Source organism: Protopterus annectens, chromosome 6.part0, assembly GCF_019279795.1.
Source record: "Protopterus annectens isolate FY-2018-M chromosome 6.part0, PAN1.0, whole genome shotgun sequence".
Classification (NCBI taxonomy): Eukaryota; Metazoa; Chordata; order Ceratodontiformes; family Protopteridae; genus Protopterus; species Protopterus annectens.
In genome coordinates, this window is record NC_056737.1 from 863,473,642 (window position 1) to 863,489,865 (window position 16,224).

Sequence of the window (16,224 nt, forward strand, 5' to 3'; positions counted from 1 at the left end):
GACTTTCCATATCAGTGACACCTAGTGGATTTTTGAGCTGCCGAGCCCACATGGTTAAACTGGATTAAAACATTAGGAAGCCAAGGGGAATAATGGCATTCAAAGCCATCCTTCTCCTCAGGAAGCAAAGAATGCAGGGGCTTGGAGGAGCTGCTGAGGATGGGGGTTCTCTAACAGGAAGACGGTAAGTTGCCCCCCAGAATCAGCAAGTTGGATCATTCCCTACCAACTGACTCTCACTGGAGAATGTAGGGCTAATAGGGATTTCCAGGCAGGAACCAATGGACTTCAGGAGCTAAAGAGTTGCATCTAGCTAAGAAATACCAGGCCATCATTTCACTAGAATGACTGGCCAAATAAGTGATTGCAGAGGAACCACTGGGCAAGTTCCAGGGTGGTGACAGTGTGTGTTTTGTGCACTGAATTTAGTATATTGGCTTTCTTTACACAATGTCTCAAATGAAATGTGTACAAGTATGCCACACATTCACTATTCTACTCAATCCAAAACTCATCAACGTGACGTCTACAAAGGGCTAAACTGCGTTACACATGCAGTACCCTCTTACATCATGTCTCCTATTTCTCACACTCCATTCAGCCATCTTCACAACACTGGCAATTTCCTAACCACAAGTTTTTTTCATCTAGGACTCTACTTGTAAAACAGTGTAAAAGTCAGAATGCCATAGCAGAGCTTCCTATTTATATTGAGAGCAAATTTAACAATCTACCCAAACATATTAAGATGCTGCAATACCCAAGAACTTAAGCAGGGACTAGTTTTGCAGCATACCTCAATCAGAACGTTTATCTCCCAAGTAGAGCTTCTCTAGAGTTATTTTCTCTCAGGAATCAATATTCTACTGCATGTTCTTATCACTCACAAATCAACTTGTTTTTCATCTCTTTCTCTCACCACACTTTAATTACCTCCTTTAATGCAATCACAGACACTATGCTGATTGAAATACCTCCATGTTCTACTAAGTATATTAGATTTACTCTTATATCTCTACATTTCTGTAGGACAACCACAGTTTGTGCTATCTTTATCCTCCACTACTTGGGTTTATTGTCTTACCAGAATCAATGTTACAATGCACTCTCCTACTTTACAATTTTAGTTAATATTTTAAATTGCATTTTTCTGAAGACACCTCTATTATTACCTTAGACATGCTCTATGCTATGCTCTATTTGTAAGCATAAAAATTTACATTGACAGCACTGGTCACAAATCACATCACTCCAGCTCAAAACAATCAGTTTGGCACACTGTTACACAGTTAGACCATGTTCAAACCAACAAATGTGGCAAAAGATGATGATAAAAAAATGAATAAAGTTCATCTACCTAGCTGAGCCAAATCCAGCTTTGTCCAATGCATCCCTGTGGGGCATGTAGTTGACAGTGTCCGGATAAAAGCTCGCCCCCATGTGTCCAAAGCCCATATCGCATCTCGGCAAGCAGAAAACTGAACCATCTCTGTTTCAGGAGGAAGTTGAACAGTAGATGGTCTGAAATAAGGATTCTGGTCATCGATACAAAACAAATCCTTGTTGCTCTGGCCTAGCCACAAAAAGTTTCCTAAAAATGAATGGGGGAAAAAAGACAATACTACAGTCATAACCTAGAAAAATTGCTTTCTTATTCACTTTTACACAGTGGCAAAACTATTTCAAGAAAACTTTCATAGCTATTTTATAGCTACATATTATACAACACAAACCTTTACAAACCCTTACATCATCCCCAATGCCGTATTTTCATATCCATTTTTTTAAACAACTAACATCTTTATTAAATTATCATTTATGAGATAGGCAATCATACACTGACAAAAATGAAAACAAACCACATCAACATATTTTTAGTTGCAGCCATTATACAACACTTCTAATCTATCCAGTCATCGTCAGTCAAACATTACATAGCAAATTCAAATCCCGCCTTCTATTAAACCTCATTCCTCCTTCAAACCATTATCCTGGATGTGTTGTTCCCATAATTCCAATTTTTTCAATGTAATTTGCTCCTACCCTTTTCTAAATGTCCCATTTCCAGTTGTTTATCTCCATTACTATATTCAATACTTCTAGTACAGTTGATAATGCTATTTTGGCAGCCATCATAATTAGACTCAGCAAAGCCTTACTATCTAGGCAATTCCGATTCTGTATCAGCAAAAAAAATAATTTCCTTAGTTATACCAATTTACTCAACCAGTATTTCTGATAGAGTAGTCTGCAGGAAATTTTTAAAGTCTGCCAACTCATTACACTCCCAAAAATATGTTTCCAGTTACCTCTTTCTTCTCCCATCACACGTCCAACATTTGCTATCTACCAGAGTAAAAATTATTTGGAGTCTACTTTGGGTATAAAAATATCAGTGTAAACACTTGCAAGCAAAGATCATAAATTTTCTAGGTTTTGCTGCATATTTGGGAGTCATACATATACCCCCCCAATTGTCTGTGACGTGCTTATCCAAGCTCTCTTCCCAATCCTTTCTAAACTCTCTGATGGATTCTTAGTTACCATTCACTATTTTACATGCTCTACTAAATATCCCTTAACAGCAGCTTCTCTTTTAGATTCTACTAAAAACTCTCCCAGTGCTGGTCTTACACTAAATTATGATGTTGTTCTCCGAGACTTTTTTTCAATGAGGAATTCTGTCCTCCAAACCCTCAAATCATTTTATTAACATACCACACAGTAGTTAAACAATGAATTGTAATTGCCTATACTGATTTAAGAACTGTCCCTGGGATTCAATAAAGCCTACACCAAGTGTACACTAAGTGTACACGATATGTATTCAATAAAATTCTTGTCTCATTTTTGTGTTTTCTAGTCACTCAGAAAGATTATGCTAAGTGTACATGTAGTCTGCACATTGTAGTAACCTTTATGAATCCCTGTCAATATTTAATGCAGTAAAAATATCAGTAGGAAAACTAAAATTACAAAGAAGAAGGTGTGCGTTACGTCTGTGTTGTCTGTTCCTCAGAATAGTGTACACTTAGTGTAGGCTTTATTGAATCCAGCCCTGTATTTGCTATCAAACTGTCACAATCATTAATCTTAATGTGTCCTGCCAAAATTAATGAACCATTAAGGCACTCCATTACACAATTAATTACATTAATGCAGGTGGATTTAATTACCTTTATTAACTAGAAATAACCATATAAACTATGCCTAGTTAACAGTAAAGTACCAACAAGCCTGACAATGAACTATCCATTCTCCAATTGCCTGGGTAATCCAGTGCAGAACTCCAGGTGAGCCACAGGCTATCCCTGCATTGAAAGGGCACAAAGCAAAGGAACTAATCTTGAACATGATTGCTAGTATGTTGCAGGACACAGGCAATCTCTTACTGCATGCAGATTTATGGGCAATATGGAGGAGCAGCAACGAAAGGGATACATCTCAGCAAATGGAATCACGATACAACAATATCAATATAGTTCAATAAAAACTAGACTTACAAGCCATTAAAATTACTTTAACAACTTAATAGCAAATCACAAAGTTTCGGGAAAACCCTTCGTCAGTGTGCTATCATTACACAAAACTTTCTCATATTTAAATACAACTGTCACTAACCCAGCCCAATCAAATATTGCAATTAATTTAAATAAGTATCACATAAATTCAAGTTTTTAAACACATTTGCTTATATTTCAAAAGAGGCTTAACGCTATTCACAGCATTAATGCCTGGATAACAATCTGCTTGTACTCCAATTATACAACTGTATTCACTCATTTCAAGTTTGTAATTTATATCCCCACCCTCATGTTTTTATATTAAAGTAATTTTAATGGTTTGGAAGTCTGTTTTTTTATTAAACAATATGGAGGATCAACACTACACCTATGGTAAATCTTTAGGATACTGCAGGAATACTGGAAAAAACCCAGATTATTACTGGGAGGTATGTAGGCTCCCCAAAGAAGGCAACCTGGCTACAAATTACAGAAAAGAAACCAGCTCTGTGCCACTGTGCTTTCCCTCAATAAAACATAAATAAAATTCATGTAGGATTAACTAGTGAATATGGCAAAACTTGCTAAGATTTCAAAATGCACTTTTCCAGTAACCGTAGATTTAAGACAGTATAGTAGTTCCTGGTTTTGGAGTACCTGAAAAAATTATCAAAATGTATTACAAACCATTGCAGGGAGCAAGTTAGTTAAGAATTCCCCATGGTGAAGGGTATTGTTTAATAACTTGTTAACTGGGTGGTAAAGCACCGATCTACATGAACATTTTTCAGAGTCAACCCAGGAGATTCAGTCCCACACTAAGCACAATGCGGGCTGAGGGAGTCAAACCCTCTTAGAAGCTCATTAACAGTTCATAACTATTTAAACATCTTTATGAACTGACTCACTTTAAAGCACTAGGTGCATACACATCAATAGAAAGGAAAACAAACCATATTAACAATGTTCGTTTGCATACATTGTACATTACACATATGCTTCTTTTCTTTTTCCCAATTGTCATTCACTCCAACATTACATAAATTGCTTAATTCCTGCCTCCCATTAAACTTTACTCATCATACTCCTGAACTTTATTCTGCACATATTATTCCCACAAATCACATTTAATTATATGTAATATGAAAACGCCACACCCCAGAACTTGGACCGAAGCTCCAAAGGCGGTGGTGTTTCCATATTCATAAAGGATGCACATACCTCCAGACTGGTAGCCCAACATAACACATCAGAGATACCTCAGGTGCAGTTAAACATTGGGTAAGACAGTGATTCAAGTTGTAGCCTGCTATATTGTCCCCAACCATGACCCAAGACTCGCACTCCACGTTCCTAAGCACCCTGGAGAATATTAAGGTCTAACCTAAAACTCTCATACTGGGTGACTTCAACTACCCCTCCATTAACTGGAAAAACTACTCATGTACCAATACACTTCCCCCAACGTTTCCTGGAATTCATTAATTTCAATGACCTGGACCAGCTCATTCATACCCCCACTAGTGACCTGGTCATTACTAACATGAGCGCCTGTTACTCTATACTAATAGTCAACTCCTCCCTGGTTAGATCCGACCACAAACTAATCACCGTGGAAATCCACATCCCTCCCACCCCCTCCCCTCTTCAAAGGTAACCACCAGGAAAAACTTCTCCAAAGCTAACTCTGGGCTCCTAAATACAGAGGTGGCTAACTTCACAGAACCCATGCAATTGGAGACCAGCTGCATGACCGTCGAATCATACACTAATGCCCTGTACGAACATGTACACAAATGCATGGATCTTGCCATACCCAATAACAAGACGCTCTCTTCCAAAAAAAGGAAATCAATCTAGTGGTCTCCTCCTGCCATAAACAAACCCTACAACAGATGGAGGAAACTGATGCGAACTAAGGTGAAGTCCCAAGACTGGAAAAACTCCCTTATCAGCCTCAACACAAAGTTGAGATCCCTCATCAAATCCTCTAAAGCTAGGTATAAAAACAGAATTGCAGCATAAAGTAAATACAACCACAAGCCCTTCTACAGTTATGTAAAGAATACCCAATTTGCTCGGAACTGTTGCACAATTGCACCTCCTATACCGAGCCAACATTGCCAATATACTGGCCAACAGATTCAGTGCCAACTTTACCTCTCTTTCCCCCCAAAGGACCAATCACAATACCAGTAGATTGCCAGGCACCCAGTATTACTGCTGCACAGGTTAAAACAGCACTGTCCAAGGCCAAGAATACAGCTTATGTGGGACCTGACAATATCCCTGGCTGTGTTCTACATGAACTACAGAGTGAACTGGCACCTCTCACCTGTGTGCCCTGTTCAATCACAGCCTCACCTCAGGCTTTGTCCCTACTAAATGGCGCACTGCTACACATACCTCTCCACAAAGGAGGAGTGACTACAGACCCTGGGAACTATCACCCCATTAGCCTGACAAGTCTGATATGCAAAGCTATGGAACTCATCATCATGGACCTAATAAACAAGGATATAGGGAATCTCCAAACTCTGGATTCCACACAGTTTGGTTTTGTGAATGGTAGATCATGCCTGCTCAACCTGGTCGACTTCTTTGAGTCAGTCACCAGAGCTGTGGATGAAAGTGAGGTGGTTCACACAGCCTACCTTGATTTAGCCAAGGCCTTTGATACCATTCCCCAGTCAGGACTCTCAGAAAACCTCACTAAGCTAGCCATCAACCCCTATATCACTAGGTGGGTTGCAAACTGGCTCACAGATAGAAGCCACAGTGTGAAAGTAGCTGCCTCCAAGTCAGACTGCCTACCAGTCACGAGTGAAATCCCACAGGGTTCGGTCCTGGGTCCTCTCCTGTTTGGTATCTACTTCTCTGAAGTCCAGACAAACACGAATGGACTCTGCCTGACAAAGTTAGCAGACTATTGCAAGTTGGGAGCCATAATTAACTCCACACGTGATGATGACATCTTACAGAACGGCCTCACTGAGACCAACGACTGGTGTCAGAACCATGGCCTTAAGCTCAATGCTAAAAAATGTGTAGTCATCCCCTTTGGGGAAAACCCAGTTCCCATGAATTACCACATCGATGGTAGTTCACTGAAAATAGAAGGCATCATAAAAGATCTGGGAACACATGTTAACAGCAAACTCTCTTTTGACCACCACATTGCCACTGTGGTCAGAAAGTCTTTCTATGTGGCACATCTCATTACTAAGGGTTTTGCATCCAGGAAGAAAGGTGTCATTGTCTCCCTCTACTCTTCCCTCATTAGGCCAATGGAGTACAATGCCCCATTTGGCATGCACCTCACTAGACACCTGCAACAACTGGAGAGACAGCAAAAGTACCTCACAAGGAGGATCTTAGGCCTTAAACACTTGTCCTATATGGACAGACTCAAAAAAACTCTATTTTCTGTCTCATATTGCCTACTTAGAGGCGATCTCTGCTTGACTTACAAAGCCATGTCTGACCCAGTTCTGTTAGAAATTCTACATCTAAAGAAATCCCAATCCCTCCGCACTACAGGCTCCAGAGACCTCAACCTCATTACCACAATCAATAGAACAAGCTGGAGGGACAGGTTCATAACCTAGAGACTGCCCATGCTATGGAATAGACTTTCCATACATGTCAAGCCGAGCATGCCTCACTGGTCCTCTTCAAGAGATATCTTGATGAGTGGATGAAAAATAGAAAATTCACCCCAGGGATCACTCCAGTGGTTCTACTCAACAGAGGCACTGGGAACTAAGGTCGGGTGGCACGATGCCAGGGCAATCCTATGGGCTAGGTTTGTAAAGGCTCCAGGGCCATTAGCCTAGTACACACCTATGAACCTATAAAGATCCCACCTCCAGTTTTTATCTTTTACAATATTCAATATTTCAATAAAAATTGGTTTATATTTTGATTTCCATTTTTCAGTAATTTTGTTTAAATCTCCTTCCTCCATTCTCATGTAGGCTTAGTTCTTAGAATATCTTCTGTTACTTTATGAATATATATGCTGTATGGTGGCTGTTCTTAATGTTTTATATCTAAAATTCTACTCTCTCCTTATTTATTGAACTCACACTTTTTTAAATCATCATTCCATTACACTTTGATTTATAACCTTCTGCTTGTGTTATACATATCAGCCTTAACGTCATGACTCTAAACATCCATTCAAATCAGGTAATCCTTAGCCTCCCTGTTTCTATGGGGAAGATAGTACAGTTTTGTACCTACCATAAATGTAGATGTCCGATAGGTATGCATCTGCAGTCATAACATATGGGTTGTCCTGCCTCAGGCAGCCCTCGGTCGGCCGGATTCCAACGTCTGGGTCTGGCCTCGGCTGATGTCGCACTTCACCCGACGTCATAGCTCCTGGGGTATAAAGGCATCAGCTGACGCCATTTTCCTCAGTGTTTCTTGCCCCAGATGCCAGGTGCCCTCTAGGAAGGCTAAATTTGGATAAATGCTGAAAATTCCAAACAGTAGCAAACAAAATATATATATATATACATATATACAAACAAATACACCATAATAGATTCCCCCAGCTAGCTGAAAGAGGGGTAAGCACCCTAGGGATACCACAGAGGGGAAGGAGGGTGGGTAATCCTGACTGCAGATGCATACCTATCAGACATCTACATTTATGGTAGGTACAAAACTGTACTATGTCCTTCAAGGATGCATCTGCAGTCATAACATATGGGTAGAATACCATAGCCAAACTGGGGGAGGAGGCACTAAGATAAAGATGATGTAGTTAAGATCCCTTGTAAAACTGCAGTTGCAAAGCCTGCTCGGGATCTGGAGTATAAAGGAAGATTGTAATGCTTGGCAAATGTATGCACGGAGCTCCAAGTAGCAGCTTCTAAAATGTCTTTGGTAGCCACTCCTCGTAGAAAAGCTGTAGTGGTGGCTGTAGCCCTTGTGGAGTGAGGCCTGATATTTTCAGGAGTTGTCTTTCCATGAAGAGAGTAACAGAATCGAATGCAATTTCCTATCCATTTTGAAATTGTCTGTTTGGAAATTGCTTTTCCTTGCACTCCTGTTGCATATGCTACCAGAAGCTGGTCAGTTTTTCTGCTGGTCTTAGTTCTGTCCAGGTAGTAGCGCAGTTGTCTATGTACATCTAAGGTGTTCTGTGGGTTAGGGAAGAACGTAGGTAAATGAATAGCTTGGTTCAAGGATACCCTGGATACCACCTTTGGCATGAACGTAGGATTGGTTCTCAGAGACAATCTATCCTGGTGAAAGATAAGGAAAGGCTGTACTGCCATTAATGCCTGTAACTCGGATACCCTTCTTGCTGAAGTGATTGCTAGAAGGAAGGCAGTTTTCCAAGATAGGAACTGTAAGTCTGCTGATGCAGCTGGTTCAAAAGGGGGGAGTGTTAATTTTTCCAGCACAAAATTGAGATCCCATGCAGGCAGAGGTGGTTTCCTTGGAGGTTTTACATTTTTGATCCCTCTTAGAAATTGTCTGAGGAGAGGTTGAGAGAAGATAGGAGGATCCATGTTGTACTCTGCTGAAATTGCTGAAGCATGAATCTTAATGGAAGAATAGGACAGGCCATTGTGGAACAGTTCTGCTAAGTATTCTAGGATGTGTGCTAGGTTTGCAAGCGTGACATTTGTTCCCTTTGATGCACTCCAAATGAGGAATCTCTTCCATTTGGCTGAGTAGGTTTTCCTTGTGGAGGGTCTGCGAGCCTCCAGGATAATGTCCTTGACCCTCTGAGATAAAGCAGGTTGGTTTTGTTTTATGCAATTTTCCAGGCAGTTAGCTGCAGCGTTTTTAAGTTTGGATGCAGGGTCTTGTAGTTGTTCTGTGTTAGAAGTAAAGGCCATAGAGGTAGAGGCCATAGGTTCGTCCGAGACATGCTTCTCAGTAGCGGATACCAATGTTGCCTTGGCCAGTCTGGAGCTATCAGAATTACCTTTGGCTGTTCCTCCCTGATCTTCAGTAGAACTTTGTACATCAATGGGAGAGGTGGGAAGGCATAAACTGTCAGGGCCTTCCAGCTGAAAGAAAGGGAGTCCACCCTCCAGGCTTGTGGGTGGTATTCCCTTGAGCAGAATTTCTTCAGTTGGTGGTTGAGTGGGGAGGCGAACAGGGCTATTTCTGGCATTCCCCATTTCTTTGTTATGGTTTCGAAGATACCTGGATGCAGCATCCATTCGTGAGCATCCGTGGTAGTTCTGCTTAACTTGTCTGCTAGTGAATTCTCTTTTGCTGGTACGAATCTGGCCTGCAGTTGAATGTTGAGATTCAGGCCTAGGTTCCACAGCTCCATTGCCATCCGGCATAAAGGGTAGGAATGCGTGCCTCCCTGTTTGTTGATGTGCCACATGACTGTGGTATTGTCCGTCCTTATCAGCAGGTGTCCTTGCTGTAGAAATGATTTGAATGCCTCTATTGCATGCTTCACTGCCAGCATCTCCTTTAGATTTATGTGTAGATTCAGCTGGTCTTGGGACCATAGGCCTTGGATACACTTGTCTTCCATGTGTGCGCCCCAGCCTAGGTCTGAGGCGTCCATGGTGATGGTCTGCTTTGGTTGTGGTTTGTGGAATGGCAACCCTCTGTTGGTTTGGCAGGCCTGAGCCCACCACAGGAATTCCTTTTTCAGGCATGGAATGATTGGTATCATGGTTTCTAGACTGTGTCTGTGTTGAGACCATACATTTCTTAGGTACCATTGTAATTTCCTCATATGCAGTCTGGCATGTGGTATCAAGATTATGCAGGATGCCATGTAACCCAGGGCCTGCAGGACTTTCCTTGCAGTAAGCTGAGTTTGTCTTGTCAATGCCGTGAAGTAGACTGGAAGTTGTTTTTGTTTTTCTTCTGTGAGAAAAGCCATCTGAGTTATTGTGTCCAGTTCTGCACCCAAAAATGCTATCCTTTGGGATGGCACTAGTCTTGACTTCTGGATGTTGACTGTGTATCCCAAAGCTTGCAGCAGTTGTATGACATAGGCCAAATCCTTTATTATTTTTGTCTTGTTGTCCGCTTGTATTAGGCAGTCATCCAGGTATGGGTAGATTTGAATTCCCTGAATCCTGCAATGTGCAATTACTGATGCCAGGCATTTCGTGAATACTCTGGGCGCAGTAGATAAGCCAAAGGGCAATGCTGAGAATTGATAATGCTCTGATCCTGCAAGAAATCTGAGGTGTCTTCTGCAATCTGGTCGTATAGGGACGTGCAGGTATGCCTCCTTGAGATCTAGAGTCACCAGCCAAGACTCCTTGCCCAACATGGGAAGAAGTTGCTGTAGGGTCAGCATCTTGAATTTTGGTACAATGAGATATGTGTTCAGTGCAGACAAGTCGAGAATAGGCCTCCATTGAGTTTCTTTTCTTGGTACAAGGAATAGTCTGGAGTAAAATCCTTGGCCTTGTTCCATAGATGGGTGGCCAAATGGTTAAGGTGTTTGCCTTGCAAGCACAAGGTGCAGGGTTTGAGTCTCACAAGGGATAATTGGCTAGGCTTAAAATGGCTCGCAAGGGCAGTTAGCTTAGTACTAATCTATGAATCTATGAATCTATTGCTCTCATCCTTAATAAGTTTATGACTTGTTTTAGAGCCTCTGACTTCTGGCTTGGTGGAAGGTTTGGCATTCCTCTCTTTTTTGGTAAAGTGTGGAAGTGAAACCTGTAGCCTTTGTCTATTGTTTGCAAAGTCCATTTGTCTCCTGTAATGCAATGCCAGTTTTTTGAAAATAAAGCTAACTTTCCGCCCAAGGGTGCTTCCAATTGTTCCCTGGTAGGCGGAATCAGAGCCAAGTCATTGTGTCTGTCCTGTGGAAGTGGTTGCAGTTGCAGCTGTGAAGGCACTCCTCTGGTTGTCAGGTTGCCACTGACGGCCCCTGTAGGCACCCCTTGATTGACCTCTGCCTCTTGGGCGTCTATTTCTGCCTCTCTGTGCTCTGGTGGTGTCTGGAAAGGACCAATTCTTTGAAGGCCAATTTCTGCTGAACCTCGGAGGTTGGACCTGCAGAAAATCCTTGACTGTTTGCACAGATTTTGCTTTTTCTTCCACTTTCTTTAGTACCTCCTGTGCAGGGGAGCCAAATAAACTTTGTTTCTCCATTGGGGCATCTAGGAGTTTAGACTTAACATGGTCTGGCAAGGATTGCTCTTTTAGCCAGGCATGCCTTCGAATCACTGCTCCAGTCATAGCTGATCTAAATGAAGCCTCCAGTGCATCATAGCCACATTTTAAAAAATGATTACTGACCTGCTGAGAATTGTGTACCAACTCCTGAAGGGACTTACGGTCTAAAGGTTCAGGAGAGGAAAGCTTTTTATTCAGCTGATCTAACAAAAATTCCTGGTACTGTATCATGTGAAATTGACAGTTTAAAGCCCTGGCAGAAAGAGTAGCAGATGTATAAACTTTTTTATCCCATCTCTCTAATGCTCTTGATTCTCTTTCAGAGGGTAGAGGGTTTTTGGCAGAAGCAGCTGCAACACCCTTGGGGCCCTGAGAAATGGTTTCTGGGTCTGCAGCGTGGGCCTTGTACAAGTGGAAATGAGAATCCGGGACCCTGTAGTATCTGTCAGGTTTGGCAGGGGCCGGGGGAAGAGAATCAGGGGCTGAACAGGCATCATTGTATGCATCATCAACAACTGATAGTACAGGTGGTATGGCTAGAGGCCTATGCTGTGGTAAGTGTAAAAAAGTCCTTAGTCTTTTCCTAGAATCAGAAAAATCCTGACCCTGCCATTGGAAATGTTCCCTCAGTGAATGTAGAGTTTCCCCAAATGAAAATTCTTCTGGGGGGAGGCAGAAGGAATGGAGTCTTCTGCATCCGAATCCTCATAAGGTGAGTATGGTCCTTCCTGATGGTCTGATAAATCTGATCCATCTGAGGAATAGTCAGAGGAGAGAGGTTCAGGGGGTTCAGTCCTAGGCCTTTTTTCAGGAGGGGGTTGTGAGGCCCTGTCTGGGTGAGGCTGGGATCCCCTGATCAAAGAAATAAGGTCCTCAGCGAGGCTGAGAATCTGAGAACTTGAGGAAGGTCTGTGAGGGGGAGCTTTTGTAGGTAAAGCCTTGGAAAGTTTAGCTGCTTTAGCCCTGGAGAAGGCCTTAATAGACATAGAAGCAGGGGGTCTAGCTGCCCCACGTGCAGGAGTAGAAATGTCCAACGGAATGGTGTCGGACAATTCTTGTGTGCCTGCTTCTTCGGTAGGAATTTCTGTAGCCGACTCAGCCGGGGCCTCTGAGGCCTCGGTCGTCGGAGGCATGTTTGCGGCCGAAGGAAGAACCGAGGACTCTGTTTCAGCCGAAACCGAGACACTCGCGATAGGCCTCACTGTGGATCAGCCGAAACCGCGGGCCGCGAGTGTCGGTCCTTTTCCTTGCGTTTTTTAGCTAAATGAGTAGTTGGAGTCTCCGACGACATTTTATATGCAAAAGCGGGACCAAAAAACTCTTCTGCAAACTCCGACCGACGTCTAAGTGTCCGTCGGTTGAAGGAGGCACAGGCTAAACAAGCTGATACGTCGTGGTCTGGGCCTAAGCAAGGAAGGCAGTAAGAGTGGAAATCCTTATGAGGTATTTGTTTCCCACAAGTTAAACAATTATTTACTTTTTCTGACATCGGCTAAGGCAAGAAAGAGCCCCCAACGGGGTACTTAGCTTTTTTAGAAGTCTTCGGTAGCTGAAATCTCTGGATCTGACCGACCGACACTTGCGAACAGATTCTGCTTCGGGCACCGCACGGCAAGAAAGACTGAGGAAAATGGCGTCGGCTGATGCCTTTATACCCCAGGAGCTATGACGTCGGGTGAAGTGTGACATCAGCCGAGGCCAGACCCAGACTTTGGAATCCAGCCGACCGAGGGCTGCCTGAGGCAGGACAACCCATATGTTATGACTGCAGATGCATCCTTGAAGGACATCAATTATTCCTACTTAACGTTTGCCCTCTTCCACCCCAAATAAATGCCTCAAATTCTGCCATCCACAACTTCTCCTCTGTGTGACAAAAATAAGCCTGACCCATAAATAAAGCTAAAGGGACTAAAAATATGTTCACTGTATAGATTATTATCCATATCCATAACAAAAAGCTTCCAGTTTCTTAGTTGTGTACATTTTTTAGTATCTTCCCACATATCCTTAGCTGCCATATTGGAATCCTTTTTAATCAATACACCTAAATATTTCATCTTATGTCAGCATAAATATGGGTAATGCTAAACCAGTTTGTTTACATGTATAAGTTTTGTTTTATCTTCATTAATTATTTCATGAAAAGTCTTGTTCCATAAAGCTGACATATCTTTTTCTGGATTTATCAAGAACAAAATTATATCTCCAAATAAAGTCTCATTTTCTTTACCACTGTAGTTATATCATTGAATTTGAGAGTCCCTTATTTTCTTTGTCAATGGCTCTAAATATAAAGCAAACAACAAAGTGGAAATAACTTATGTTAAACTGCCACAATAACTACCAGACCGAAATCTGGATCATGTGGGATCAAGCTCGCAATCTTGTCATTAGCACTACTCTCTTACCAAGTGAGTTAATCATCTCATCTGGGCTTTGAGGAGAGAAATGCAAGACAGAACAAATTTTCACTACATCGCTTTGACATACTGATGTTGAACACAGCAGTGTTAATACACTTGTGCATGCAGATGCATTATGCATACAAACGTACAAACACAAAGTATCACTTATTTTACATATATCTGTATACAGAGCAACTTTCACGCTCAATACCTTACCACCTTGTTTTATATTTTAAGAAAATTCCCACTGGTTTGTTAAAATCTTTTGTGCCATCTTTGCTACCTGACAAACCTCTATTAGATAGAATAAACACTGTTAAAGTTCTGGTTATCTGTTCTAGACAAAGCTTTGCCCAGACACTATTACTCTTCGGCAAATACTGCTTGGACATGAAAGTTGATATCAAGGTTCTATAACTTAGCAACTTTGCTGATGACAAACTGGGCAAGTGGGTGTCAAATACCACTTGTTCATCAAATTCTCCAGCAAAGGCTGATCAAACGAACGCTCGCTGTGTTCACTATGGGCTCACCCTCAATGCCAAGAAATGCCACATATTTCTTTAGCAAATCTAGTATCAGTATCTCGTATATTGTTCTACTTAAATTTGACCAAGTTGTGTAAGACTTTGGTATAGATGTTGATAAACTCTTCTTTGACCCCCACATGCCTGTCAAAGTTAAAAAAAAATGTTCCATCTTGCACAACTTGCCCTTTGTGGTATCTCGTCCAAGGTCCACAGTCCAAAAAAGTTACAGCTCCATTTTATCCCCCCCCCATTAGGTTTGTCACTGACTAAAATGTCCCCTTTCATCATACACTGCACTAGGCATATAAACCAACTCCAGAGACCTCACCAAAAAGACCTCAAGTCTTAGTAGCCATAGCTAGTCTGACCGACTACAAGGTCTCCATTCTATTCAGTATAAGTATCTTTGAGGGGGTGATCTCCGTTTAGCCTTCTATGCTACAAATAACCCACACAAATCTCTTTCACCTAAATAAGACCAATGGTAAAGCAAACATCTACTCAAGAGACCTACAACCCCCCCCCTTCCATTTTTGTAGCAGCCTCCACTTACATCAAGTAGAGAATTTTCCTTGCAGTCTTTAAAATCTGTCATGATAATTGGATGAGTGAGTGCAAATTTTCACTAGGGATATGTGGGGATAATTTACTTAAACGGGGGATAGTATTCATCTCCCATAAGCATGTGAGACGAGACATAGCTCTTGATGATCGCCTTGGCTGTAGCCTTAGTTATAACCTAAGGCCCATGAAGGTAGCAATTAGTAAAAACTGCTTACACATATTTATGGAATAACATGGTGCACATAAAATTTTATTTACTTTACATTTGTTGACCATGTTTGTCCGACTGAGCTTAATAGCCCTTTTTCAGCAGAGGCCCCAGGAGAAAAACTCCAACATGGTTTAACAGACTATATCTGGATCAAAGAGTACGGATACATGGGACATACAATTTTAACTGGTTTAATTTTTAAGTTATTTCACTTAGAATATGGGAAGTACTGTTAGTGTTACTGAAAATGCTTCAATATATTACCTGACCTTGATGATGATGACAAACATGACTGCAGCCTCACATACTTAATTTACTATGACTTTTTATACAGTTTTTCACATATCTGGATCAAAGAGTACATACAAGGATACATGGGCATTATTAGAGTGACTCAGTAGTAAGATTTTTGCTTCATATTGCTAGGATCTGGACTTCAGTCCTGACCTATAGTCACTTTATGGAATTTGCATGCTTTCCCTTGACTGCATGTTTTTTTTTCCATGTACTCTAAATTCCTCCCACATCCTTAAAACCATGCTGGTTGACTGGCCGCACTAACTGTCCTGTCCACTTACATACATGGCATTTTCTCTTGTCAGTGTGGCTTGGCTCGTAGCTGAAAAAAGTCAAAAGACCAGCCAACTTATATGATTAACGAAAGATAGGCTGATTTAATATGTTGATAACATGGTTACCACATATAAATTGGGGGGGGGGCTAGAATGAGTGATGTACAACTCTACCACTCCCATGGTGTAATTAACAGCCACATCACCACATGGCTGACCCTTGCATATCCCATTAAAACAGCAATGTTTGTGCTATTGCTTTTTAATCTTTAATCCTTATTCATCCAAATGGTTAGCAGTTTT

At 41.6% G+C, this 16,224-nt stretch overlaps 1 protein-coding gene across 1 annotated transcript in view; it reads right to left on the bottom strand.

The window, feature by feature from the left end:
• The window catches only part of TECPR2 (tectonin beta-propeller repeat containing 2), a gene marked incomplete in the record, with an annotated part of 1,535,154 nt that overhangs the window by 373,634 nt on the left and 1,145,296 nt on the right, over positions 1 to 16,224 (bottom strand). Inside the window, 1 exon segment of the mRNA XM_044074534.1 lies at positions 1,358 to 1,591. Within this exon segment, the coding sequence (XP_043930469.1) occupies positions 1,358 to 1,591 (234 nt within the window).